Source organism: Apus apus, chromosome 1, assembly GCF_020740795.1.
Source record: "Apus apus isolate bApuApu2 chromosome 1, bApuApu2.pri.cur, whole genome shotgun sequence".
In the NCBI taxonomy this organism is placed as follows: domain Eukaryota; kingdom Metazoa; phylum Chordata; class Aves; order Apodiformes; family Apodidae; genus Apus; species Apus apus.
Window position 1 is genome coordinate 112673379 of NC_067282.1, and position 26384 is coordinate 112699762.

Here is a 26384-nt window from a genome sequence, read left to right on the forward strand (position 1 = left end):
TGCTGACACCCCTTATTCACACCAAGCCTGGCTGTGGATACATTGGTAAATCTCTGTATTCAATTCTCCCTACAGTTTCTGTTCAGCTTTCAAAAAGTGGCATTCTGGCAAGAGACGAGGTGACAAGATTCACAAATATGTGAGATGCTGCTCTTAATAAAAACAACAGAAGTCTGTAGTTGAGCAGTACAACGTGCTGGTGGATTGACAGCTTACTGCTTTAATTTCCTCTTCAGCCCTCCAGCTGTGCTTTAAAGAAAAAATTGCACAGAAAAGTTTTATATTCTGAGATTATTATTTACATGCTCCATGTCATCTATCAGATCTGTTTTGCCACCTGCTGGAACTGATTTAGGACCCAAAGATCTCCACCCTTTTATCTCGGTGGGGGCTGCGTGCCGGCACACTGCAAGGACCACCCATGGAGAGCAACCTGAGGGGAAAAGCTGTGCCCCTGACTAGGCTTTCCAGCAGTGACCCAGAAATGGTATTGCAGCATCTGATTGCTTAGCTCTCCTATACTTTCTAAGTAGTAAATGTATGATTAGGATGATTAGAATAGAAGGATACAGTTTTTCCACGTTCACGTCTGCAGTCCTAATTTCCTTGCTTAGAGATTTAGGACAACCCATAAGTCTACTCAATACTTCCAATCAAAAGAAGAATCAGTAACCAGAGTTTTAATACGTTTGCTGGTGTTTAATTGGCCTGGTCCGTATGTATCAGCATACAGGGAATTATTGCTTAATCCTCATCACTGGAAGAAGGAAAGCAGACCCAACAGGAATTAAAAGTAGTAGCCAATAAAAGTCATACTCTATGAAAATATTGCAACTATAAATGAAAGACAGCCTTTCCGGTTAGCTTTTACAAATGTTTGGACAGCCTAATCTACCCACATATTTAGAACTGCTATTTTCAGTGAGACCCTCATGAACTGTACTGTTAGTTAGCATACTTGGCCCAGGTTAGCAATGGAAAATATTTCTTATCTGATTTGGCAGTATTTATAAGTAAAAGACATGCAAAATGTTTTTTGCCTTTTGAAACTTCTTTGATTTTAAAAAACCCACAGGGTTCATAATGTATCAGAAAAATTGCTTGTGAACATTTATGTGGTTGTCTTTGATGCTGCTTTGCAACTCATTTGTAAGCATTTTTTTGTATGCAGAGCAACATATTTTACATATATAACCTAGGTTTATATAGCCCATTTTCTGCTGTATTATAAACAAGCTTCAATGTCTGGGGATGTAATCAAAGCTCTGCCATTCAACCACCAAGCCAGAAACTGAGAGATCATCAACAGGCCATAGGAGCTACATTTCTATTTGTATGCAATTTGAATTGATCTTTCATATCACAATGTTGCTGTTTCCATCCATTTCTTCAAAAAGTGAGGAGAGGAAAAATGATCTCATATAAATCAGAAGTTCAACACTTCGGTAAACTGGTACCAGTTCTGCGTAAATCAGAATTCTCAGAAAGAAGTCAGAAAACTAAATTTTCCAGGAAGCATATGTGCCTTTTATTAAAAGGGCACTGTTGATGTGTCCAAAGTGCAGATTGCTTCATATAAAATCCTACCTGTTGCTTTGGAATTCAAGACTTGAGTGAATCGAGCGACAGTGAGGGCCTTGTGGGACAGTTCTCTGCTGACAAGAACTGTATGTCATAAGAATGTAAGGTCTTATGTGAATGGGACTATAGAGATTTTACAGACTTTTATCCTTTGGATTGTCTTCTGCATTTTCAAACACTTTCTAGAGTATTTCAGCCATTTCTTATCCATAGTCCATGCAACAACATACGCCATCCTTCTTATCCAGTGTTTGAGAAAAGGCTGGCAGCACAGATCTGTCACGAAAGTGAAGGGAAAACAGCTTGCTTTCATGGTAGAAACATTCTGTGTCAACACTGAGAAAAAGTGAATCTGGAGGTGTTCAAGATAAAAGAAACCTCCCATAAGGATTTTAAACTGATTTTAAGAGAAACATAAATATTTCTGAGCAAAATAATTTTCATAAGTGTTTTGAAATAATAATTTCAGAATATAAAACTTAGTACTTATAATTTATTTTCACATTTAAATGTCTGTTTTATTCAAAGATCCTGACAGTGCTAAGCAATCAGTAGAAGTTCACCACACAGTATATTTGCTGATGGTGACTATTGAGTTTGAGAACAAGATAAATTTGCCCTAATTATTGGAGCCTGAAGAACACTTCTTGATAAGACTTCTGATGAGAGTTACTTACACAGTTGCCATCAGCTGTAACTGAGGGCACATCACCTTCCTTCTACTTTCCTGCAGCCTTCAATGTGCCTTCAAACATGCTCTCAAAACTTTCAGATTATAAAGTTCCTCAATACTCCATAATGCTTGTGCTTTTACTAATTTCTCAACATTTTCTTACTTTTCAGGATACAGAGCAGTCCCTCAAACTCTGCCTTAGTTGTGGCCAGGAGTGGCCACATCAGGAAACCTTTCCACTGATGTCAGCAGGAACAGTTTCACCTAGGCTGACCATTACTTTTAAATCCCTTTTGCAATTCTGAAAATTTAAGTAGTCCAGAATAAAGTTGTTATTTTTTCTCAAAATAGGGCAATGGGACAATAACAATAGGCCTGTAGTACACTTAACATGATGACTATTCTCCAGGTGTGTTTGTCTTGTGTATTGCCTACCTTTCCAGCTGCAGGGATCTTCTGGTGAGAGTGTAATGGGAAGAAAGAGTGTCTCTTTGGGGAACTAATGTAGTCAGCCTGAGCCATTATGACTCTTGATGATCCTACATCATGCTGGGATCCTCTCATCCTCTGTCTCCTCTGGTCTTTTGTTGTGTTCTGCTTTCTCTTCTGCTGAGTGCTCTTTATGTATTCAGAACAACGGTGGGTGGGGTATTATGCATGCCAGAGAAATGTTCTTAACATGGAGTCCAGCTTGACTTGAATTAATAAGTAATTATCTGTTGAAATGTGTTCACTGCATTTGCTTTTGTCCCTTGATAGCAGAAGACAATTAAAATCAGGGAAGTCAATGTTGCTGGCATCACAGGTCATAGAAGATGCAGATCTGCAAAAAACTTTCCTAACAGCATACATTTTCTAAGCCTCAGGTAGTGCCTTGGACTATTTGTATAACATTGAATAAAAGAAGGACAGAGCCTCTCCCTGAGTCAAGAGATTTATGTCCAGACTGCTTCAGGCCAAAAGGCTGGGCTTGCACTTATGAGCAGGTTGGCTGAACCTGGGCTATAGTGTTTGGCCAGACATCTCCTCTAAAATCCACATGATGTTCCTGTGGCTTTAGGTCATAACTATCCCTTTTTATGACTTTTTAAACATAGTTATTCTCAATTACTTCATTATTAGACCATAATTATGTATATACCATGCCTTGGGTCACGATAGAAAGACATTTGTACATGTTTGAACATGCAAAGCCTGCTTGAAACTACTGTAAAGCTCTGTGTGAGGGGAATCAGGGAATCCCCTTGCTACAGTCTTGTTCATTGACAAAGAGATCTCTGGAATGAACTATTGCCAGAACCATACCTGGGTGTTGCCTTGGAGTGAGCTAACCAGAATGGTCCCAAACAGGGTCAGGGAGGAAGCTAACCATGAATTAAGGTGGAGGAGCAGAAGTTCGATACTCAAAACCCTCTTGTTTCTTTTACATTTAATAACCTAGAGGTATCCTCAGTCCAGAGTCAATCTTGAAAAAAATTATTAAAAACTGCTTTTTGGATTAAAACATGTTTCTTAGTGTCTTTTAAGGAGTTTTGATAATTGTTTCTTTAAAACCTGAAAATATTTTACTGCATCTCCAGCTCTTCAAGACTTGGTATCTGTCAGATAAGGACTGATCTTGTTCCTGAAGAGCTTTCTGTCAAAGTGAAGGCATTACAAGAGCAAAGTTGAATATTAAGGTACAGTTCATGTATTTTTTTTGCAGTGTTTTAAAGCTTTTTAAAAATTTGATATTAAGTAACTACTGTTTTCTAACCTGTCACCGTTGTGATATATTCCCAGAACTTTTTTACCTAATTAGAGTTTAATTTCTTTTGGACTAGTGTCTGCCTACTTTTCTTTTTCCTTGGCACTTGTTATACTTTGTTTTGTTTTTGTTTCTTTGTTTGTTTAATTTCTTGCCTCTAATAAGTAAATGCCTTTTCAGAATCTTAATTAGTGTTCAGTTTTTATATTAGAAATACTCATATCAAATTTCTCCACTGTATTTATAGGTTAACTTAGCAGTTGATATGAGTTTAAGAATATCTGATTGTTTTACTTGGTTCCTGTCTTTTCCCTTTCCTTTTAGATGGTGAAGATTTCCTTGCCTTGCTGAGCCTAGAGGATTTTGTTATAAATAGCCTGGCCAAAAGGCAGTGTTAGAGGCTCTAGTTCATGGTATATTCATCAAATACCACCAACAGAGTAACCTCCAGATGGATGTGGAGGTATCTCAGAGCTTTAATGATGGTATAATATACTCTGTGTAAAATCTCATGATTTACATGGCCAAGTGAATTCTTCTACTCAAACACTGTGACTGCTGGGTGATCCATCAGGCTTTCGATGACAGCTGAACACAGTCACAGAATATTAACTTGGGAGCAGGTGAGGGGAACAGGAGGCAGTGGTCTGCCCATAAAAAAAAATAGGTCTGCATTGGATGTGAGACCAGCAGGCTCAGAAATGAATGAATGCCAGGGTACCCTCTGAGCTGCTTCAGGCCTGTCCTGCTTCTTGTCCTTTGAGAAGCTTTGATGGCACTGGGTCTTCTGAACCCTCACGTCTGCAGTGGATAGACATTAGAGAGTAGATTGTTTCACATAGGTTACTGACCAGCTGGTGGTGGATCTGAAGTGTTAATTTGATCTTAGTATTCAGGCAGACAGAGCTGGAGCAGCACTATCAACTTGGGGATGAAAACTCTTTACAAAAATCAGTGGGCCAGACCATTTTTTTTTTGTTTTCAATTGGAAATACAGGGTGAGACTGACAAACTGTGTTTATGCTTCTGCATTATTGATAGCAATGGGATGTAACAGACAGGAAACATTAATTTCTTGGAAAAGCACAGAAGTGCTTTTGTGTCTTAAGTGTGAAAAATCATCCTGTTAGAGCTACAGCTGAACTTTCTGATACACATACTTTGTAGTACACATTTACTTCTCTAAACATCCTCAAGAGAGAGATCATTAATTCTCTCTGTTGATGTTGATTTACCCTTTTATCAGCCCAGTGTTTGTGAATCTTATAGCAATGAAACCAAATATAAATAATAAATATTTCATCTCGAAACTTTGAGTTGCACCAGATGGGTTTTGTTTTCTGATCACTGAGTTGCTACTCTAATGTGTCCTCAAGTAGCTATAGGTCCTGAAATTAACTCTGTGTATACTCTCAGGGTGTTCACTGCAAGGTCATCTATGCTGAACCTTGTACTTATTCTCAGACCATCTATTGTGTATGCGTGTACTGCTCTAAGTTGTTTCTTCAGGGTGCTACAGAAGTAAACAGGGAAATCACCTGTAAAAAATAAATATATAATTCATTCTATTGTCATTCTCTTGCTGTCACACTTCCCGCAGTGTGGTTTCAGTTTGCTTAGGACTTTTATCAAACTTTGCTCCCTCTTAACCTCTTTGCTTTCACTTCTCTGCCTGTTATCTCTGACCTGCTAGTTGCCTTTATCAGTGAAATGTTGTATGGGGAGTGGGGGACTCAGTTCAGGAGAAATGATGTGTGAAGACAGTTGTTCCAAGGCATTTTTACTGTTGAAAGTTTCTGCAAAAAACTGCTTTGTTTTTGATGAAGATAGGGAGAGGCAGGGAGGGTTAATACAGGTGTCTTTAAGATACCTTGTGTGCTGGCTCGGCCTTGGAGTTCATTGCAAGCTTTGAGGAGCAGTATGTTTTCAGAGTTTACTCTGGCCATAGCCACTGAGTCAAGGGTCTGGAACTTGGGCACAGGAATTGTTCCCAGGGGGTTGCTTCTGCTTATTTCAAGGCCTCATCTCCCTGAAGAATGTCAGAACTAGGAAGCAAGAAACATCTGAGTCTTGGAAGGTGGCCAGGTGTTTGAATTTGAGTTATTCTTTATTACTTTTAACTAAGACAGGATATGGTTAAAGTGTTCAGAAAAAGGCCAAAGGCTCAGTTACATTTTGGGTAAATACACTTGGCTGTGAGACTCTTTTTTTTTCTGTGGTCCTGTTATAATAGACTAAATCATGCCTACAGTTCCATCAACTGCTTGTCTTGGCTAAGTCTGGCTTGGTGTCTGAAGTGCAAAGATGAAACTCATCTTGCGTTTTTCACTTCTATTACAAAACCTGCCTACCTCGAAGAAGAGTTGTGGTGAGTTGGATGAAGCTGTCCAGGGGCACTTGAGTGTGATCCTGCGGCAAGGACTGCTTCAGAAAATATCTTTGCATGAATCCAGTTTTAACTGACATGGTCTGTTACATGTATTTGCTCTTTGACCTCTGAGAACGCAACAGTCACTGGACTAAATGAGTGTTTTCTCATCTAAAAGATGTTTTATGATGCTATTTTAATCATAATAAGGCTGTGTCAGATCTCCCTGATGTCTTGTAACTGCCCTGCTGCTGCCATCCACCCAACAGCCACTTGAGTTACATTGCTGTAAGACTCTACAGTACTGAATAAGAAAAAAAGGGAATATATAAAGTATATAAAGAGCAACAAATCATGTTGTTGCTCTTCCACGTGGAAATATCTAACATCTTGTTGTAACCAGAGAGTAATTAAAGTGCTGCCTTGTCCATTGAGGCAGGAGTACAGATGTGTACAACAGGAGCAAATAAGGTTCATTAACTTGCTCAAAAGTCTGTAAGGTAAGGAGGTCATCTGCAGTCACATCTTTCTTTTGAGAAATTCTAGGCTTGATGTGCATAACACAATGACTGTGTATTCAGTTATGCAAATTGGTGCAAGCTGTGAGTGCTCTTAAGTCTCTGGGTGATTGTAACAATGCCATCTATTATAATTTTCTTCTTTACAAGAACCCACGAGTTTTGCTTCCAATCCATTCAGGATTCAGCAGTCTGGATAGTCACCTCCCTTTCTTACTGTACAGTAGTAGAGGATAGAGTGTCAGATTAAATGCAGATATTGAGCTGTTGATGTTGAATTATCCTCTTGTATTTGCTTCCTGCCTTGGCTTTGTGAGCTGTTCCAGACATCTGACTTGAAAAAGTAGTGACCCTCAGATGTACCTGAACACCAGCCAGGCAGTGTTTTGCAGTCTGGAAGCAAGGCCTTTGCTACAATAACAGGTGTGAAGGATGACATCTGCTCCCTGGTCAGAATTCCCCCTCTCCCTCCTCCTTTCTGTCCTTCTTTTTTTCCTCTCCCTGTCCATCCCCCTTTTTCTTCCCTTTTTTCTCCTTAACCTTGAGGCCTCTTTTATCTTTCTGATTAGCTTGCCTCATTTCTTTTTAGAAAGAAGTGAGGACTTAGAAAAGTCACAAGTGAAGTAAAGGTTTGTGAATGCTATTACATGCCCCTGTAATTAAAGTTTGATTATCATTGCAGTTTAGCCTACATTAACTGTTATGTAAACACAGTTGGATGTGAAGACAAGCAGACACAGAGCTCCATTGTTGTAAATAAATATGTATTACAGGAATACAGAGAGAGGTCTTGCTCCCTGGATCAGGAGTGGTGTAGGTCAGGCTCCTTAGAAGTTGGAGTTACACAAACAGATGTAAAGGAAGCACTGAAACGAAAGAAACATTAGTCTCTTCATACCTGGGCTAACAAGCCATGGCTCAGCACAGCAGCCATCTCCACAGTTGTTTTCTATTTTTCCAGGCATTAAGTATTGCAAATGTGAACTAGAGAAGTGTAATGAGGCTGTTGTGCTATTCACGAGGTTGGGGCAGAGCCTTTCAAAGACAGAGCAATTGAAGGGCGTGTTCCTCACTCAAAAGTTCAACCAAAATAGTTGTGATTTTTATCTGTCTTTTGCTGACAGCACTTCTCCTGCCTCGTGCCATAAACAGCAGTGTTGCTCCTCTGAGCTGGAACACAGCGCAGTGGCACTGAGAGATGAACCTGTGGAGGTTTAGATTGGTTATTAGGAAAAATTTCTTCACCAAAAGAGTTGTCAGGCATGGGGAACAGGCTGCTCAGGGAAGTGGTGGAGTCACCACCCCAGGAGGTATTTAAAAGACATGTAGATGTGGTGCTGAGGGACATGATTTGGTGGTGGGCTTGGCAGTGCTGGGTTAATGGTTGGACTTTATGAACTTCAAGGTCTTTTCCAACCACAACAATTCTGTGGTTCTGTGATATTGTGGTTTATATTTGCTAAAGGTGAGAGTATGCCAGCCCTTCAGTCAAGGGAGTGTTTGCAGCTTGTGTAGGCATTCCCTAGTGAACTTTGAGCTAGCTAGATCAGGTATGGATAGCAGTCTAGCCACTGCAGCCTGGAGTGCAGTAGAAGCACAGCACCCAGTTGGGTTGGCCCACTTCTCAGGCAGATTTTTCAGCCTGCACTGAGCTCCAAGTTTGCTGTAGCAGGTAATAAGTTAGGCTATCTAATTTAGAGTGTAGCTAAAGAGTAACCTTATGAGACGAAGCAGTGTTCTGGCTGGTGTGAGGGCTGGCTCTGGAGGTGGGTGTTTGGTGCTGCCCTCATCAGCCCAGTAGCACAGCTTTGACAAGAGTCTTGTCATACTTTGAATCTGAGACTCTGTATATTGGATTTTGAGTATTTTTCTAAATTTTCTCAATCCAGTTTAGCACTTAGTGTGATGTTGCAAGCATTCTGCTATTTGATAGAAATTTAGGATGCCAGTAGCTGTTATACTAAACAATGCTTTATTTCAAGAAGTATTTTTAATGTAATAATTACTTGATAATTAATATAACAATATATACTGAATGACCTCGAATTGCCATGTAATTGCTATGTCATGAATGTCTTCTTGCTAAATCTAAGTTAGATTCTTATTGGCAATATTTGAGATAATTGACCAGATTTTTCTTTTTCTATGTCATTTTCAAGAAAACAAAAGTTCCTTTGTGTGCGGATTATTTAGAGGGAATGCACACATCCGCTCATAAAATCATCTTACAAATACTTACTTGATGACCTTAATTAGGAATTATGCTATTTCCCTGAACATTTATCCATGCAAAAACTCAAAATTATGTGGAGTTCTCAAATGTAAAAAAAACTGGTGAAATGATACTTTATTTGAAGGCAATGAACTGCCTTTATTGATCTACAATTTTAACATTGCATTTTGAAACGGATCAATTTAATTGGAGTTTATTTAGGACATATCCTCACAAATCTTCTATGATCTAAGTAGTCCTATTGATTTATGGCTTACTCTTGTGTTAAAAGCCTTGAAATTAGCTTCATCCTGGCTCAAACCAGGACACTTATGTGTTTCATTCCAAATTAAGATGGTTTTTGTTTGAAGTGTTTCCCTTTTAGTTTTGTCTGGCAAATAGTGACACTAGGCTGGACTTATCTGCTGGTCTAAGTTATTTTCAGATAGTTGAAGGAATTTACTGTTTCACCTAAAAGAATTTCATCTTGAAGAATATGACTTGTTTGACATTGTCAAGGAGTTCTTCTGTTCCTTGGGTGTGTATGCATGCCAGATATGTATAAGTTAAAAAATGGTGCTGTTTTTGGTGTTGTAGTCATCTGTACTGGCTTTTTTTCTCTTTATTTGCTCAGAAGCCCAAGTATTGAACTTGCAATGAATCATGATAAGCAGTTCTGGCAATTAAGCTGCACTTGACCCGCATATTCTGTCTTGAAAATTAGTGGAAAGTTCCAAGAAAGTATTATTAATCTGTTCTTAGGAACATCTACTGAGTTCTGGGATTATATATATTCTCTTCCATCACAAAAGCAGAGTATGGGAATCAGTGAATTAGGGTTTCTGGGCTATGTATGTGAGACTGTTACTTTGGAATAAAGACTTAGAGGCTTAAACATTATTTAAAAAAATATACATAATCTTTGCAGATAAATAGATCTAAACTTATTTTCATCTGTATTGTTCATCCATTTGAGACACCAGTGTTGCTCAATATTTGAAACAGACAACTAAATTTTTGAGCTCTTCTTGCAAAGAGCTGACTCATTATCACTACATTAATCTATTAGCTGCTCACTCAAAGGTGTCATAAATGTTTGAATTCTCAGTTCATTTAGCTTTGTTGATGTCAATGAAGGTGCTTATTCAGCTACAAAGGTAGAATCATGTAAATAGTTACATCAATTTTGTTTAAGTACTTTTTTACGGTGTTACATTTTAAAAGAAATACAAATCTGGGCCCTATACAGAACTAAGCAGTCGGTTCTACACTATGAAAATGAGAGAAAACAAGAAACTAGAATGTGAGATTTCTGAACTTGTGTTCATATATTAAATGAAAACAGAGGGCATAGTCCTAGGAGGTCAGACAGAAAGGCTGTTCACTGCTGTTGCATGCAGTCTGCAGTATGATCTCAACATAGTTATGAGATCCTGCACAAAGGTATTTCAATTGTTCCCAGTGCAGCAGTAGGCAGGAAAAGTCATAAGAAAGTTGTGTGAGTAGCAGGGCTGATGATGCTGGAGGGAGCACTGATTCATATCCTGAATTGGAGGAGAGAGACAAGAGCAATAGGGAAAAGGATGGGAACAATGGCACAGGTGGTGAAAATGCTATTTCCCAAAAATCCATCATCAGGGTTGCTCTGCTGTCCTGTCAAGTGATTTATCTTGTCTTGCCTTTGCTTTCATTAATTACTTTGAGCTAGATTTAAATTCCTCTGCAGTAAAGAAAACATTTTTTTTCCTTCTTTGCTAGCCTTTGTGTCTGAGTCCTAAGAGAGAGACTAAGTACTTTTAGTCTTCCACCTGTAGCATCTAACTTGCTCTTGAAATTGAGTTGGACTCAGTGCCTGACAGTCAGTGCAGCCTTTCTGCCAGAAAAACCAATGAAGCCAGAGATGGGTGAATTTTTTTGTGATGAATTGTTTGCTTTGAGAAGGATGCAAGTTTGGTCCTTCCAGATGTATTTGTAATTCAGAGTTGAATTTGGTAAGTAACAGTGATAAGTAATACACACACAAAATATTACAGAGGTGTTTCCCTGCAACATTTCCAGAACAGCCTTGATTTTCTAGTGTTAGATTGCTAAGAGTCCCATAAGTATGATTTATGGGTCTCATAAGGGCAGAAAGGAAATCACCACTCTCATGGTGAAGCTGAGGATGTGAGACCCTTGGGTTTGAAATGCTCTCCTTCTCAATTTAGAGCAGAGACCTGAGCCATGCTCTTGTTCTGAGAAATGTGCCTTCCTTGCTAATTTGCAGAACATACCACCACAGATGTTCTCAGTCTCATTGAGGATGTTTTGCTTCGTGTAAGCAGTTAAACACCCACTAGGCTGATGGAAGAAATTCCATAGCTGGTTCTTAAAAACCCTGGTGCCTCTCCTGGGCTTTCCCTTGCTTCTGCCAACTTATGCAGTGGAGAGGTGATGCCTGTAAGAAGGACGGAAGCAGCCCAGCTGGTCTTCAAAGGGATGGCTTGCTCCAGATGCCTCAGCTGGCTGGTGAAGTTTTGCAGCAGCCCTGCCAGGGTAACAGAGCAGCTCATCCCTGAACTGTGCTGGAGACAGGCTATAGAAGTTTCCCACTCACCAGGCTTTAGGGCATGAGGGCACGTATTGCGTCTTGCTCATTTTCTGAAGCTGGGTTTTGTGTTTCAAATAATGATCCCATAAATGAGAGAAGCTGATGGCCAGGTGCATCCCTCCAGCTAACCACAGGTCAATAGAAAGTTATTATCATGCAGTCCTGGGAGTATAGTGGTTACTTTTTGTTTGATCCTTTATGCTTAAGCAGTGCATCTGAGGCTGAGGAGTATTCATCTAGTTTAGCAGGCTTTCATTTCCTGCAAGGGTATTAATATCAGGAAGGAAATGGAGACTTAAATGAGGTCAAAATGACTGCATGTAAGCATTAAATAATATGTTAAATTAAAGCAATTAATGAAATAGTTAAGGTATTTTAATGGTAAACTACATTACAACATCCCTTGTAGAGTGGGACCTGTGAAACTGTGTGAATATCACTGGCAGCCTGGCTGTGGGGAAGGAACCAGGGAGAGATGCAGGTACACAGGGAGAGGAGCTTCTTCACACCCAATTCAGCTGTCCTTGTACAAACTAGTGTGGGCTATGTGGGGGAGGAAGCCACCAGCTAGAAAAAAGGGGGAATTTCACGGAGCAAGTGGCAAAAGATTAAGATAAAAAATAATGGAGTTACACATATGATTTTAAAACGTAATGGCTCAGTTAACTGACAACGGCTGGAGAGTCTGGATTCAAATAATTTTGTCTCCAATGTTCAGTTGCAATGAACACTTAAGAAGAAATTATACAAGCTAATGATAGTTACAGAAGCATGACTTGTATTTAAGACAGCTACTGCTTAGAAGTCAGAGGTAGGACACCAGTGCTCTGAAATCTTAGGAACGTGTCTGTTTTATATTAACTTTAGCGTCTGATTCTGTATGTGAGAGCGGGACTGCTCCCCTGAATACAATATATTATATTACTAAAGCAAGGTAGATTCAACACATGTAATTATTGGAAACTTTGTCTATGTTACAATGTTAAATGTTAAATCTCCATTTTGGTTTTAAACTGTGGAAATATACAGAGAACACACATGAACATCCTGAAGCAGGAATAGTGATTGTGTTTTGTTGGAACAAAAAAATATTTTTTCCTTTAATAACTGGAGCTTCATGAGCTTGCATTAAAAATATCAAAATCTTATTTGTTGTAAAAGGTAACTTTTAAACTTTCTTTTTAAAATGTGCTCAGAAAACCCTATGCCACATCAGACAGAACACATTAAAGAAAGTCAGTCTTTCCCTTTTTCTTTCCCTCCCTCTTTTTTTTTTTTTTTTTTAAATAATTAGCTTAAAATATGTGTCCAGTGTAAGAATGGGGGCTGAAGTCTCATGTTTCAGGTAATCTTCTTTAAAATAATAGGAGTCTAGATTGCATCAGTTAGTTTAAAAACTGCTATGCTATTGGTAGGGACAAAACGGGATTAGAGCCAAAATTTGACTGTGTTACTGCCAAAGTCTGTATCAGATTTAAGACACATGCTTCTGCAAGCTTCCATGAAGGTTGTGAAAAAAGTTTTAATACAGAGTTGGATTACAGCTCTTGAGCTCAAAACATTGGCCATTACACTACCATCTTAAAAGGCTGCTGTAACACGGAACACAGAATTGAGCAGATTTCTTACATTTTCTGGACCACAGATGGATTTTGAATGCCTCTTTGTGCCTTGATGGAAGATATATTAACTTCAGTAACTGGAATTCATACCTGATCACTTGTGAGCATGTATGTGTATACATACAGATATATATCTATTTAAACCCTTATCATGATTTTGTTTCAAGTGTGTCTAAAATCTGCTCTAAGAAATAACATTTTCTAGATTAACTTATGAGTATTTTGAGCAGCAAAGAGCCAGATATTTACTCTCGTATGTGGGAATCCTTTGTGAGTTTATAAGAGAATTTCTGGGAGCTTTTTTTTTTTCTGTATTGCTGATAGAGAAATGCATTTTGAAACAGACACCTCTAGCTGTATGACGACGACTGCGTAGTAACCTGTGGGTTTTAAACATCAGAATGTACAAACCGTGGGCAACTGTGAATATTTTCATAGTTTCTTTTCTACATCTGCTGCAAGGATCTGACTATGAGAATGGATCTGTGAAGGTAAGTGATCTTTATTTACTGTCATTCTTAATAACCTAAATTGCCAGAATTACACATATTTAAAGGCGCGAGGTGGTGGTATTTTTGCTGTTTGGGTGCATGGGATTTTTCTGTGATGGTTTAGTTGCACAGATGTTTAGCAGCCACGGAGGAAAGATAATCTATAAAGAAGTTAAATCCAGATAGCTTTTTAATCTTTTATGCCTTTACTAGTTATTATTAAGTACTTGTTGTATACTTCGTTCTTAAATTCAACTTTTAGTGTCAGTAATTATAAACAAAAGCAAAATATAAACAAAAATACAAGTCAGAGACTTTAGAATATTTTTTAAATACACTTTTTTTTACTTCAGGTATTTAGAATTGCAGTAATTATTATCCTGGTATTGAAAATTTTCCTCTAAAAACACATGTTCATCAGCTGTTCACTTCTTTGCCAGAAATCAGAGGAAAGTTTTTCTTTTATTTTATTAGGAGATATTATCCAGGACTTTAAAATAAGCAGCAACCAATAATAATAGACCATATTGCCTGCAAATTAATATTTCTTCTGAATAAAATACATGCAACAAAATTTAAACTGAAGCCTCACCTTGAGAGTAGGATTTTTTTCAGATCTGTCTTTCTGCAACAATGTGAGAAAATCCAGGACAACCATTTAGAAAAATCAGAGCAAAACCTGGAACCAGTTTCTACATGTACAGTGTGTCCAAAAATGATTAATTCGGTGTGTGGTCCAGAACAAATTATTTGTTTTTCACTAGCAGAGCAAAACAAGCTAATACATTTGTTTTCAGTTCAGAAAGCTTCCTGCTTGCAAGAGATGACCACACACTAGTCTGTGAACTGCACTGCATGCAGTGTTTTAGAAAAGAAATGCTAAGTTCTGTGCTTAATTGCAGCCTGTTGCTGCCAGCACAAGGAGTTAGCAGTGGTGAGCGATGTGTGCCCCAGGATGACTAATGACTAACCCCTTTGCCTGCTCACCATTCACAGGCTTTTAATTTACAACCTCAGCTCTGGATGCATTAGGACCAGAGTAATCAGTATTGTATACATTACCTTTATGAACTGCATGGCAATTCACTTGTTTCTTACATGCAGGAATCACTTTATTTAAACCAGAAAGTGCTTTCTAATATAGAATACTAACCACTGTATAACTAGGAGTGATGGTTATTCTGTCCTCAGATGGCACACAAGTTTATTCAGCATAGTTGTGAACACATAGTCAGTCTTTTAATTAAATTTTGAAACCATATCCATGTGGACAGTTATTCACTGTGATATCACTGTCCATCCAACATATGTACATCTGTAATTGTTTCCCACTAATTTGCCCACCACTCTCAATAAGCCAGTCTAGCCACAGAGTACTGTACGTAATAATAATTCACTGTTAGTTTCCAAGGCTATCCTGAAGATACCATGTAGATCACACTAACAAGGGCTGCATTTCATATGCTTTGGTTACTGATTGCCACGGGAAAAGACTGGTTTTCCACTTGTTCTGGCCCTTTCTGTGTAGACAGAGGGTTTTTGGCTAAGCTGTTTATTATATTTCTTTCAAAGTTTTACATGGATTTTTCTTTTAATATTTTACAAGGTTAAATTTCTGGGTTCTTTTAGCATGTGATATGTATGACTTATGGGCTTTTGTGTGTTTATGCATGGGAATACCTCTCACAAAAAGTCCTTCATGTTACAGTGCTTAAAGTTATACAAGGCAATACCTATTCTTACTGCTTGCACCTTAAATTGAATCTGCAGAATACAGAAATGATGTATTGCATTCACCTACCATTCCTTATTTTTTAAGGGTTCTTTAAGATCAATGGCAGTGTTGCCTGGATAAAAACCACATGGTCAGGATGCAAGTAATATGCAATTAATGAGACCCAAGGAGGGTTAACCACCAGCAACCTCCTCTCCCCCCATTATATGAGTTAAAGTAGCTGAGCTCTGCCCAGGACACCTGAAGTTTTAAACCTGTTGATGGTTTATACCGTAAGGTAGTATCAGTCAGGACACATGAAACAGAGTTTCTGGATGATAAGGATTTAAATACTCTCTTAACCCCTTTCTACAAATATCCTATTAATGTTGTGGATGATAAAAAAAGTTAAGTACACACCACCACGATTCAACAATTATCTCCATTTTGCTTGGCTTTTCCCAGCCCTTCAGAAACACCGTCTCTCCATGTGCACACCAAGGCTGGTTGTCCCCTGCCAGTCAGGCCCAATTCCTCCTTCCTTTCTCCATTCCTGGCCTGTTCCAGTCGTAGAATTTGAGCTGTTTCCTCGCCTCCAGAACTCAAGGTCTTGGTTTCCCTACTGGGCTCCTGTTCATGCTCTCCATGTGCTAACCTCCTTCCCACTTGCTTCTTCCTAGGTGGGGATGTCCTGCTTCTTGCTCAGACCCTCAGGAGATCTGTCCAAGTACTTCAGAGACAGCCCTACCTAATTATTACTCTTTCCAGTTGTGTCTGACCATGATCCTCCCCCAGCTCCTTTCTCCATCCCTGCTTTATCACTTTGTCTTTGTGGTCAGGACTTCCCAGCTTTCCTTTTCTTGACCCCAGTTTCTAGTTCTGGTCTCCTGAGATGCTCTCAGCCTCCTTGGCCAGGTCTTCCCCTGTTCCATCAGCATTCATCTCCTTCCAGTTCCACAGACAAACCTGAGAGCTTCCTTTCCCTGGCTGTCCGACCCCGGCATCTGAGGAAGGGCAGGCCCTAGCTATTAACCCTAACACAGTGGACCTGCAGTGGCTTCCACCCACTGCTAGATGGGGTGGGATCAGCACAGGCCCCATCTGCTGGGCATCTGCTAAGCCCTGGTATGTCTCTGCTGTTGCTCTCAGGGGTTTTTATGTTTGGGTGGATTTTTGCAGATATCAGTAGACACATCTGGGCCAACAAAGGTTCTTCCTCAGGTGTCAAAACTTCACATCTGTGACCCACAGCGGGGAAACACCAGATGTTGGCAAAGATGAGGTTGCCAGAAAATGTTTTTGCATGGATAAAGAAGGAGGTTCATCCTCAACTGCGGTCAAGGCTTTTTGACAGAGAAAGCAAAAAAGTTATTCAAATAGTTTTGAGGCAGACATCTGGCGTGGAAAGTTTTAGCCCGAACATCTAATTTCTGCCAGTGTTATAAACAACTGGAAAAGAGTCTGAGGATGGGGAGCTGTGGGCAGCCTTTGGCAGGGACTGCACAGGTGGGTGGCAGGGCTCCTCACACCAAGGTTGGCAGTAAGCCCTCTGCCTCACACGCCAGTTGCTTGGTTCAGGATGCCAGTATAACACATGAAGTATTCATTCAACAATTCGATTTCCACATAGGTTTTCTGAAGACTATGCTTTTTCTTTTTTTTTTCTTTTTTTTTTCTTTCTTTCACCAGGAAACACTTTAAAAAATCCTTGTTGGAGTTTCATTCTGACAGCCCCTTATGTTTTGGAACCCTTCAGCTACGGGACCGCAAACTTCGCTGTCTCTTTTCCTGTCTCTCCCCCACCCGTTTTTCCTCTCCTTGAGCGATGAGAGACATAGGCTACTTTTTCCAGAATTTTAAAATTAGGTGCAAAAAAGCTATGTCCTATATTCATCAGAGCCGAGGCAACTTTTTTTGCCAAGAAAAGCCAATGATCTGTCAGACCTCCTCCTGCCTTCCGGCACTAAAACTGTCTCTCTAATGAGGCTGCAAAGTCTCAATCTCTGAGAATCTGAGACCAAACACTCCCTGTCCTATTCTGCCCCTTATGTTATTAATAAACTGTTAGGGGGAAGGCAAGAGAAAGGGATAACTAGTAATGTTCCAGTTATAACAGACTCACAGCATTTTCCTTTTGCAGAGATCCTCCCCCCGTGGTGAGCTCTCCTTTGGTTCATTAGGGAGAAACCCATAGCTGGTAGGCCTGTGGAGTATCCCTGAACTAGAAATCTGCTTTCTGATCAGAAGACTGAGGGGTTAGTTATGCTCAGTCCTGGAGGTAAACATGGCTTCGTTTCATGACATGCACTCCTTTTCCACAGGTAAACCTTTTACTTCTCCACTAAGCACTGGTACAGCTTTGAGTGGTCATTATTGCTCTAACAGATATGAGGGTGGTGAGACACTGGCACAGGTTGCTCTGGGATGTTGTGGATGCCCTCTCCCTGGAAGTACTCAAGGCTAGGTTGGATGGGGCTTTGAGCAACCTGGTCTAGTGGGAGGTGTCTCTGCCCATGGCAGGGGGGTTGGAACTAGGTGATCTTTAAGGTCCTTTCCAACTAAAACCATTCTGTGATTCTGAGATTCAGCAATCTTGCATTGCCACTGTGAGCTGGACAGAGGCAGAAGCCACTTTCCAAACACAGCTGGTGCACAGTCCCTGTCTGCTGGTGAGAGTGAGACAGCACTTTCCCATGATCTTTGGTCCCTGGACCACCTAAGCGGAGAATGCTTTGCCCCTGGGAAGGTATGGAAATACCAGAGAGCAATCACACTGTAAACAGAAGGAATTGGGAAGCTCTTTGCATCTTTCCCTTTCTAGAGCCAGTTGCAGTCTGTCTGTCTGTACAGCTGACACAGAGCTCTGGAAAGAAACCTAAGCAGCAGAGTTGGACACAAGCTTTTGTCTCTGTAATTACAAATGACACTGTTTTTCAGACAGATCACTGCTTTCTGGTAACTGCTTGCAGATGTTACTCAGTTTTTAGAAAACAGAGATTCTAACAAATCTTTAACAAATCACCTGTCTCATGGTTTATCTTCCTCAAAGGCAACACCTGGAAGTACAGCAAACAGCTCAACAGCTAGAAAAAGCAACTCTAAAGGCTGTCAGACAAAAAATTCTCTGTTTTAACTAGGCTTTTCATCCTCATGTTCAGCTTCCTTTCAAAGTTAGCAAACACTTTTAAAAACTGTAGTTTTCAGAAGTGTTTTATGATCCTAGCTTTGTCACTGCCACTTTGATCCTTTGTGATTACTGCCTCCAATAGGCATGATAAGCCAAAAATTTGTGAAAATGTACTTGCTGCGTTCCTGCAGAAATGATAATCTGTGCCTTTCCTTCAGGAAAGGGAAGCTATCAGGGGGCTGTAAGGAAAGTTTGTTCTGACTTGTATGCTGCTGCCTGACAAGATACAGTGAAGGATAAGAGAACAAATCTGTATTGTTGCCATACCACACGGCTTCGGTCCTTGGCTCTTATCAATTTGGAAACTCCTCACACGCTGCTGCTTTATCAAGAGCAGTTCTCATTCATGCGAAACAGCAAAAAAAATACCTCCCAGCTGCTGTTCCAGTCCTGTCCATCTCATCTGGGACTGTAATATCTGAACACAGAGCAAGCTCTGAAAACTACATCAGGCTGTCCAGATTAATCAGATGCAGCAATTGAAGAGTTCATTCTTTTAATCAGCTGTTTGAAATGAAGACAGAGCTAATTAGACTTTGACATCAGTTGTGGCTCACATCTGAAACTCTGTGAAAATAAAGGCAAGTAGAAAGCAGGTTCTGAGGGCAGTGGAGCAATTTTCTGTTAATTTGTGGTTACAAGGCAACTGAAGCAAGCAATCAGCTCAGGCTCAGCAAGTGTTGCCTCTTTCTGCCTTTACATAGCCTACTTATACCTATTTCCTCACAGACATTTGCTTTGTTTCTGACCACTGACGTGGTGCTACTGATGTAGGCTCCCACAGCAGGCAAACAGAAAAACAGCCTGGTTGAAAATGGAAAAAACCCTCAAACTGGTGCAAGCTCTGGCTTGTGAGACCTCTGCTCTTATGTCTGCAATTTTTGTTCTGCTCAGTGCTGTTCCTATTCCAGACTACAGCTGAGTAAAGTTTACTTTTGTGTTATCTCCTATGGACATCATAATAGTATTTGTGAAAAATTAATATGGTACAGTTGTTGTAGGTGATAACTCATTTATTCTTACTCCCAATAAAAATCTTGTACACAAGTTTTTATAGTTAATATAGTTACAACTTAATGACTGGTATCTGTGTTTCTTTTAGACTTTTCTCTTGGGGCAACTAAATCCAGTTACAGAATTACCCGTTGCTTTTTCTTGGGCTTGGCTTTGGAATGTACCTGCAGGTTTTGCTGGGGGGAAAAACTGACCCAAGATATTTTGCTGCAGGGAAGTAAACTCAATATGATATCTTTCCTAAATAAACCTTTGTTTCTTAGGAATTTGTTATTCCTCCCATTAAGTGCCAGTTCCTTATCTGTTTCTCCACCTGCTCCCTACCTCCCTAACCCATTCTGGAAATCTCTGTAGTCCTTGTTTGGATTTGGGGAATGGGGACAAAATGCTATGTGGCCCCACTACAGGTGCAGAGACCCCATTTGCCAATGGGAAGACCAAGCACAATTTGCTTTTTTTTTTTTTTTTTTTTTTTTATGTCCTTGTGAAAGAGCTATGTATGGCCTCCTGTGTCAATGACTAGCAGAACAATTGAATGAGGTATTTCAGTTTTCTTGCACTAAGAAAAATTCAGCTTCTTGAATTTTTCATCTGCATTTTTTTTTTCCAATTTTCCCTCAAAATGTGACTTAAGTGTGTGACCGGTGAGCCAGTGGTAGAATGCCATCTAGGCCCCTTGCCACTCAGCAGGGGTGTGATGAGCAGAGCTGATGTGAAATGTTGGTAAGCCAATGAGGTGTCACATGGGTTTGGAAAGGGGTGGCTGCGGTCTTAACTACCAGAAGGTGAGGATGACTTTGTCTGAGCCATGCTTTCAGGTGGGAAACATGCTGGGTTAGTTTTGAGAACTCATTGTGACTGACTGCAGCATGGTCACTATTTGAGTGCAGCTGTGGAGGGAATTCTATTTGGGTAGGGCTGAATTGCGAAAAAGTTGCATCATGTTACGGTATCATATGTCACGTTGCATGTAGAGAATGTGCTACACAAACAGGCAAAACTTTTTACTTTAATTAGCAATGTGACTCAGAAACCACGGTAGGATACTTTCCTGAACTGCTAGGGAAATATTACTTAAGAAAACTTACAATTCCAGGAAAATGTGTGCATGTGATTGAGGTAACATAAGTTCATTCAGTACTGGCAATGGCTTAGCTTTGTGAAGTGACATTTTGAAACTCAGCTGCCCAATTGGCTAGTCACACTTCCAAAACATTTATTAAAGTGTCTTGGGGCAAACGCAGAAACCAATGAAAGCACTGACTGAAGAAACCTTCATCACATTAAAAAAAATAATAAAGAAATTCAAATACTAAAATAATACATAGTCATCTGATTTCATTCAGGTCTCTGTTACTAAGACATTCCAAAATCAGTGTCTAAAGCCTGGTGACTTCCAAAGAACAGACAAACATGAAAAGAAAGTGACTACAGTCTGGACACACTCTTTGTAAACACATATAATAGGCTATTTTTGACAGGTGTACCCTGTGACAGTGTTACACTAGCACCTAACATTGTGGATGACGAAGTAAGTGTTACCTGATGTGCTCTATAGTGAGCATCATGGCTGCCTGAAAAGATTGCAGCAATGCAAGACAATGTGAGCAAGCATTCAAGTAAGGGCTCAGAAAATGTAAGACTCCCAAAGGTGACAGTAGTATTTGGGACATATCAATGAGTTTCCACCCCAGACATTTGTGACAATCCATCTTTGTCCTTTCACTGACCAAGCAAACACCACTTGTATGATTATTGTAGGAGGCACCTCAAGATAAAACCTCAATGTAGATGACTGATCTTGAACAGGAAGAAACTCCATGCCATAGTAGAGGTGCCCTTTCCTTCCATCTGCCCACCCAGCTTTGCCACCCCTGCCAACAAAATGATGCACTGTGAATGCTGTTACCTGCAAAATCACACTTCAGCAGCTCTGGGGATGTTTCCTACTAGAGCCAAAAGGCCTGGTTGTGAGAAGCAATATTTGTTTAATGACAGTTGTAGTTGATTCTCAAAATATTTGCTGGCTGGAAAAAAAATATCCTGCATTTCAGTGTAAAGATCTAGCTGGCTGAAAGCATGTAGTTGTGAGAGGTATTTAAAAAAAAATTAAGAGTCACTGATTGCTTTGGACATGAAAAAGAGTAGGAAATTTTCTGAGATTTATGCATTCACAAAATTATGTACAATCCTGATGTTTTCAGTTCTTTGCTTTGAATATTGTGTTTAATTTAAACCAATAATATAGCAACCAAAATGACCCATCTCTAAGGGTTTTGGTAATGTAAGCGTGCCACTAGAGTGCAAGAAGTCCAATTTGTGTTTGCTGTAGCACCACAAAAGACCTATTCTGGTTCAAAAGGCCATTCAAAATATAAAACGGCTCTTCTTTTGAAGCTATAAGGTAGCTAATATGATTTACTTGTGAGAACTTATCATTTCCAGCTAAAGTACAAGCTGTTGTGTCACCACCTTGACCACTAGGTTTAGGAAACAGGTAGTTAAGTCTCCTGTCTTGACTGGAAGTAAGGCTGGACCTCAAGGAGGGAGACTCCCAAGGAAAGGAGTCTGAAGGGACCTTTTTACAACACTGAACATCAGAGATGGAGCAGCCTAGAAGTTGCTTCTTCTCCACTTTTTGGTCTTGGTTAGATGATGTACAAGGTTTTAGCAATAGAAGCCCTCCAACATCACATCTGCATCAGTGAGAAATGTGACAGTCTCAGACGAATGTCTCCCTGTCAGTCCCCTGCCCGCTCATAAAACCCCTGGTCAAACTATTAGTGTTACTATTGGAAGCTCCTGCCAAACCCACATGTAACACATCCGTCAGTCCTTCTTTCTGTGTTCTGGTGATTTTACACTGCTCTTCTTACAAGACCAGGCTCTATGCAGTTTCTTTTTCAGCAGCCATGACACACAGGACTTGAGGAACAAGTTGTGCCATCACATAGTCGCTCCTTCCCAAGATGACACATGGCCAAGGCCACCACCACTCTTTCACTCTTCAGGCAGACAGGGAAGAGGTTCCCTTTGGGCTCTGGGGAAGCAAAAGTTTTTTTTACTGTGCCTGCCCTTCAGCTTTATTTTTTTTTTATTTTCTGGACAAGCAAGCACTGATGCAGGTAGAGGTGACTTTCAGGCTTTCCACTCAGAGTATCATTTCCCCACCCTCCACAGGCACTGCAGAAGGAGCTGTCTGGGTGTTGCAGCCAGGTGACGCACGTCTGATGTGTATTTTCGCTGGTCTTCCTTTGATGCAGCTGCTGAAAATGCTGTAGAAATGGGCACAGCTGCAAATATTAGTAGGCAAATCAAGACATCAGTTTTCTGAGGGGGCTTTGGAAAGCAAAAAGTGCTTCCCTGGCACTTCGCCTCCAAGTCCCAAAATCCTAACTTCTTTGACTAACATATTCCTGATGCCTAGATTTTTCTCAACTGTAACACTGTCCTCAGTAACTCCATATTTCAGGAAAGAATGTTGAGGCCATTTTCAACCTCCTAAAAAAGAAATTCAGACCAGTTGAATATTTTTTGTTATACATTAGGACAAAATATCTGTACTCTTTCAATACAATTCTCACTGAAGAAAGCACCCTTTTAAAAAAGTGACAGCTGGAATTCTGCCTCACAGGAACTAAGCTTGTCCCCCCCATAAGCAGCATGTCCCTCCAAGTTATTAACGCTGTAACTGTGATGATCAAGTGAATGTTCAGTCTGAATAAGGCAGTGCACTGAGAGAGCCTAAACTTTTTCTGTGTATTAGATTCAAGAATGTGTTTAAACAGTCACCCTTTAAAGATGGAATGAAGTAGTGCATGCTCCTGAAACTTTATTTGTGCTTCTGATGATGATGGCAAAGCCTGTAATAGTCATTAAAAATTCCCATCACCAGCCCATCTGTTTCAGAGGACAGTATTAGTAGAAAGTAAAAATATCTCATTGTTTTGTCTCTCTGTGGTCATGTTCAGTATAATCTTAAAAAAGCTTATTTGTGTACTAATAATGCATCGACAATCATGCTTCCAGAGGAAATATAGTCAGGGATGGGACTTTGTGTATCAGAAGTTCATAGCTGACAGAGAATCAAAATTCTGATTTTATTTGAGCTATTGAAAAGTAGATGTTCTTTCTCTCCTTAGAAATGAAATACTAGGGTGATGATAAAATTAGTGCAAACTACTATGTGTCAGACATCTGGCAGAGTTAGACACCTCATGCTAGATGCTTATAGGGTGATGCAGTTGCTTGTCGATAAGGCAGCAAGTGCCTCCTGTAAGCCTTCTGTTTTCAAGCTGCAGAGATTCTCTCCCTACTTTATGATCTCTTATGCAAAACTCCAAGGACAGAAGATGCTGTATTATAGTCACTATTTATTATGATAAAATTTGGCAGTGGTTGAGCCCCTGTCTCAAAATCATGGCCCATCACTCTGAGCAACATTTTCTGTGTTTCCTTGGTACTGACTTTGGATGAATGCCTTCCTCTGTTTTCTCTTTGGAATAGACACCAGCTCAGGGATCATCTCTTTATTTTGTGTTTATACCTCTTAGGAGCCACAATAATGCTAAAAATACTGGTAGCAATGAGGAAAATCCTCAAAAGAAGTTCTTCTTACTGCAGAGATTCCAGATGAGCTTGTCATCCTCACTAGGAAACAGTCAAACAAAAGACTTTCAGACACCATGTAGATCTTTGTTTTGGCCCCTCAATGGCAGGTGCTGCCCTATTTTCCTGCCAAAAGAGATCAAACACTTTTTCACAGGAACTCCCTTGTGGTGCCCTGGCCACATCAGCGTCCAGTCTGTGTGATGTGAGACACAGCATGGCTGGGCAACTACCCCATGGCTTTAGGTCTGGGAATGAAGTGCTTTCAACTGCCTAGGCTGCTGCCAGTGATGGCCTCGGTCCCAAGTCCTGCGGACCTTGGTGCAGTTGTACTTCCTGGTTGTTTATATTTGTGTACCTGAGGAAAAAAATTACCACTGTTCCTCATAAATTGCTTGTGCTTTGGACAAGGAGAGAGAATTTAATCTCATTTGCCTGCTCTCAGTTAAGCGAGATTCAGGTCACCTAACCACAGCTGAGTCAGTGTCCTGCCAACATCTCCTTCAGCATCAGTGGAGAGAAAGAGGCAGTTTGGAGGCAGAGTTTATGCAACACTCTTCAGAATGAGATGAATATGCACCCAATGGACCTATTTTTCTCTATCGCCTATGATGAGTCTAGAGATAAATAGTTCAGATTCAGTCAGGTAAATGATCCATAAGATCATATATATATATATATATTTTTATTTTTTTTTTTTTTCTTTTAATGATCATGGGGTGGAAGGGAGCTGTAGGCACTCTGCCTCTGCAAGATAAGCCCGTAACTATGATCAGCTCATATACTGTTGTAAAAGCACCTTGGGGAATGCATCACAGAAGAAAAGGAAATTATTTTCAAGTGTAGCATACATAGCAGCACATTTCCTTGGTGTTTTCATGTGGTGATGAATCATCTACTTAGTATTTAAACTGGTTTGAGTCTAGTTCTGAGAATAGCCTTGGGGCAGCAATGAAACAAGGGGAGTTCAACTTCTGGTTGAGCCAAGTCTTTATCTTCTACATGACTTTTCTTGAACTGAATGCAATTGCTACTGCTGCATTAAGCACACAACACGCACATAAAGGTTCAAAATGTCCTCACATGCAGCCAGTACTCTTTGGTCATGTCCAGGTGCCCTCACTTTGCAATGAAACTTCCCCTCCAGATGGGTTAATTTGGAAAGACTCAATACGAACTTAGTTTAAACCTGTTTGGCTATGTATGAGGTACAATGGTATTAACACAATCATCCCTCTGTGTTATGCAGCTACAATCTGCTTTCCTTGGCAAGATAAAGTTGTTACCTTTTTATTGCTTAACTGCTGGGATGATGGATCATAAAACAGTGCAAGGTTATTGAAAGGTTCCTCAATCATTTGTCCTGGCCTCAGACACAGTGATAATGTTGAAGATTTTCATTTATGCAGCACTTGCTACAATATCTGTGACCTTAACTCAGAAAAACGTTCAATTTCAGAAGAGCTCTTACACATTTTTAGCTTTAAACAGAGGTTTACGTACCACTGAAGATAAGGACTACAAGGCTGAAATTCAAGGAAAGCAGTAACCTGTGTAAGCTTTCAAGATGTATTTCTTGGGTATGTGGATGTGCTTGAGCAGAGTGAAATGCAAGCAGGACTTTCCTCAGATTGAGGAAAATATGGATTTGGATCAACCTTTATTTTTGCCTTCGCATGCACACAAAATATTACTCATCATGAATTTGTTTTCTTAAGTAAAAATACTGAGAAGAGTTAATTTTGAGTCCTAGGCATGTGTTTGGGCCATAGGTCCTCAAATAAATGTAGGACTTTAGCGGGCATCTTTCTTTTACTAATGTATTCTACACATCTTTCCTCTGTTGTTCAAAATACCTCCAGGAGTTTGTGAAACACATTATTAATACTGAGAACTTCAGGGTCAGGCTGGAAAGAGTGGCATGTGTTAAAAAAAGAGGCTCTTCAAATCTGGGTTCTATTGACTCACTCAGACATCAGATTGAAAATGGTAGGGTCATTTTTCTCAGACGAGAAACCTGGGAGCTTGTTGAGTATGAAGAAAAAGTCCAAACTGCTGA

At 40.0% G+C, this 26384-nt stretch overlaps 1 protein-coding gene across 2 annotated transcripts in view; it reads left to right on the forward strand.

Moving 5' to 3' along the window:
* Window positions 1–13186: 13186 nt before the first annotated feature.
* VEGFD (vascular endothelial growth factor D) overlaps window positions 13187–26384 on the forward strand; it is a 31825-nt gene continuing 18627 nt past the window's right edge. The window contains exons 1-2 of one of the 2 annotated variants that reach the window (XM_051607985.1): window positions 13187–13419; window positions 13636–13802. In XM_051607985.1, coding sequence (XP_051463945.1) covers window positions 13713–13802 — 90 coding nt within the window. In that variant the 5' untranslated portion in view covers window positions 13187–13419; window positions 13636–13712. The remainder of the gene's footprint in view (window positions 13420–13635; window positions 13803–26384) is intronic. The other variant, XM_051607984.1, reaches the window with a different exon arrangement.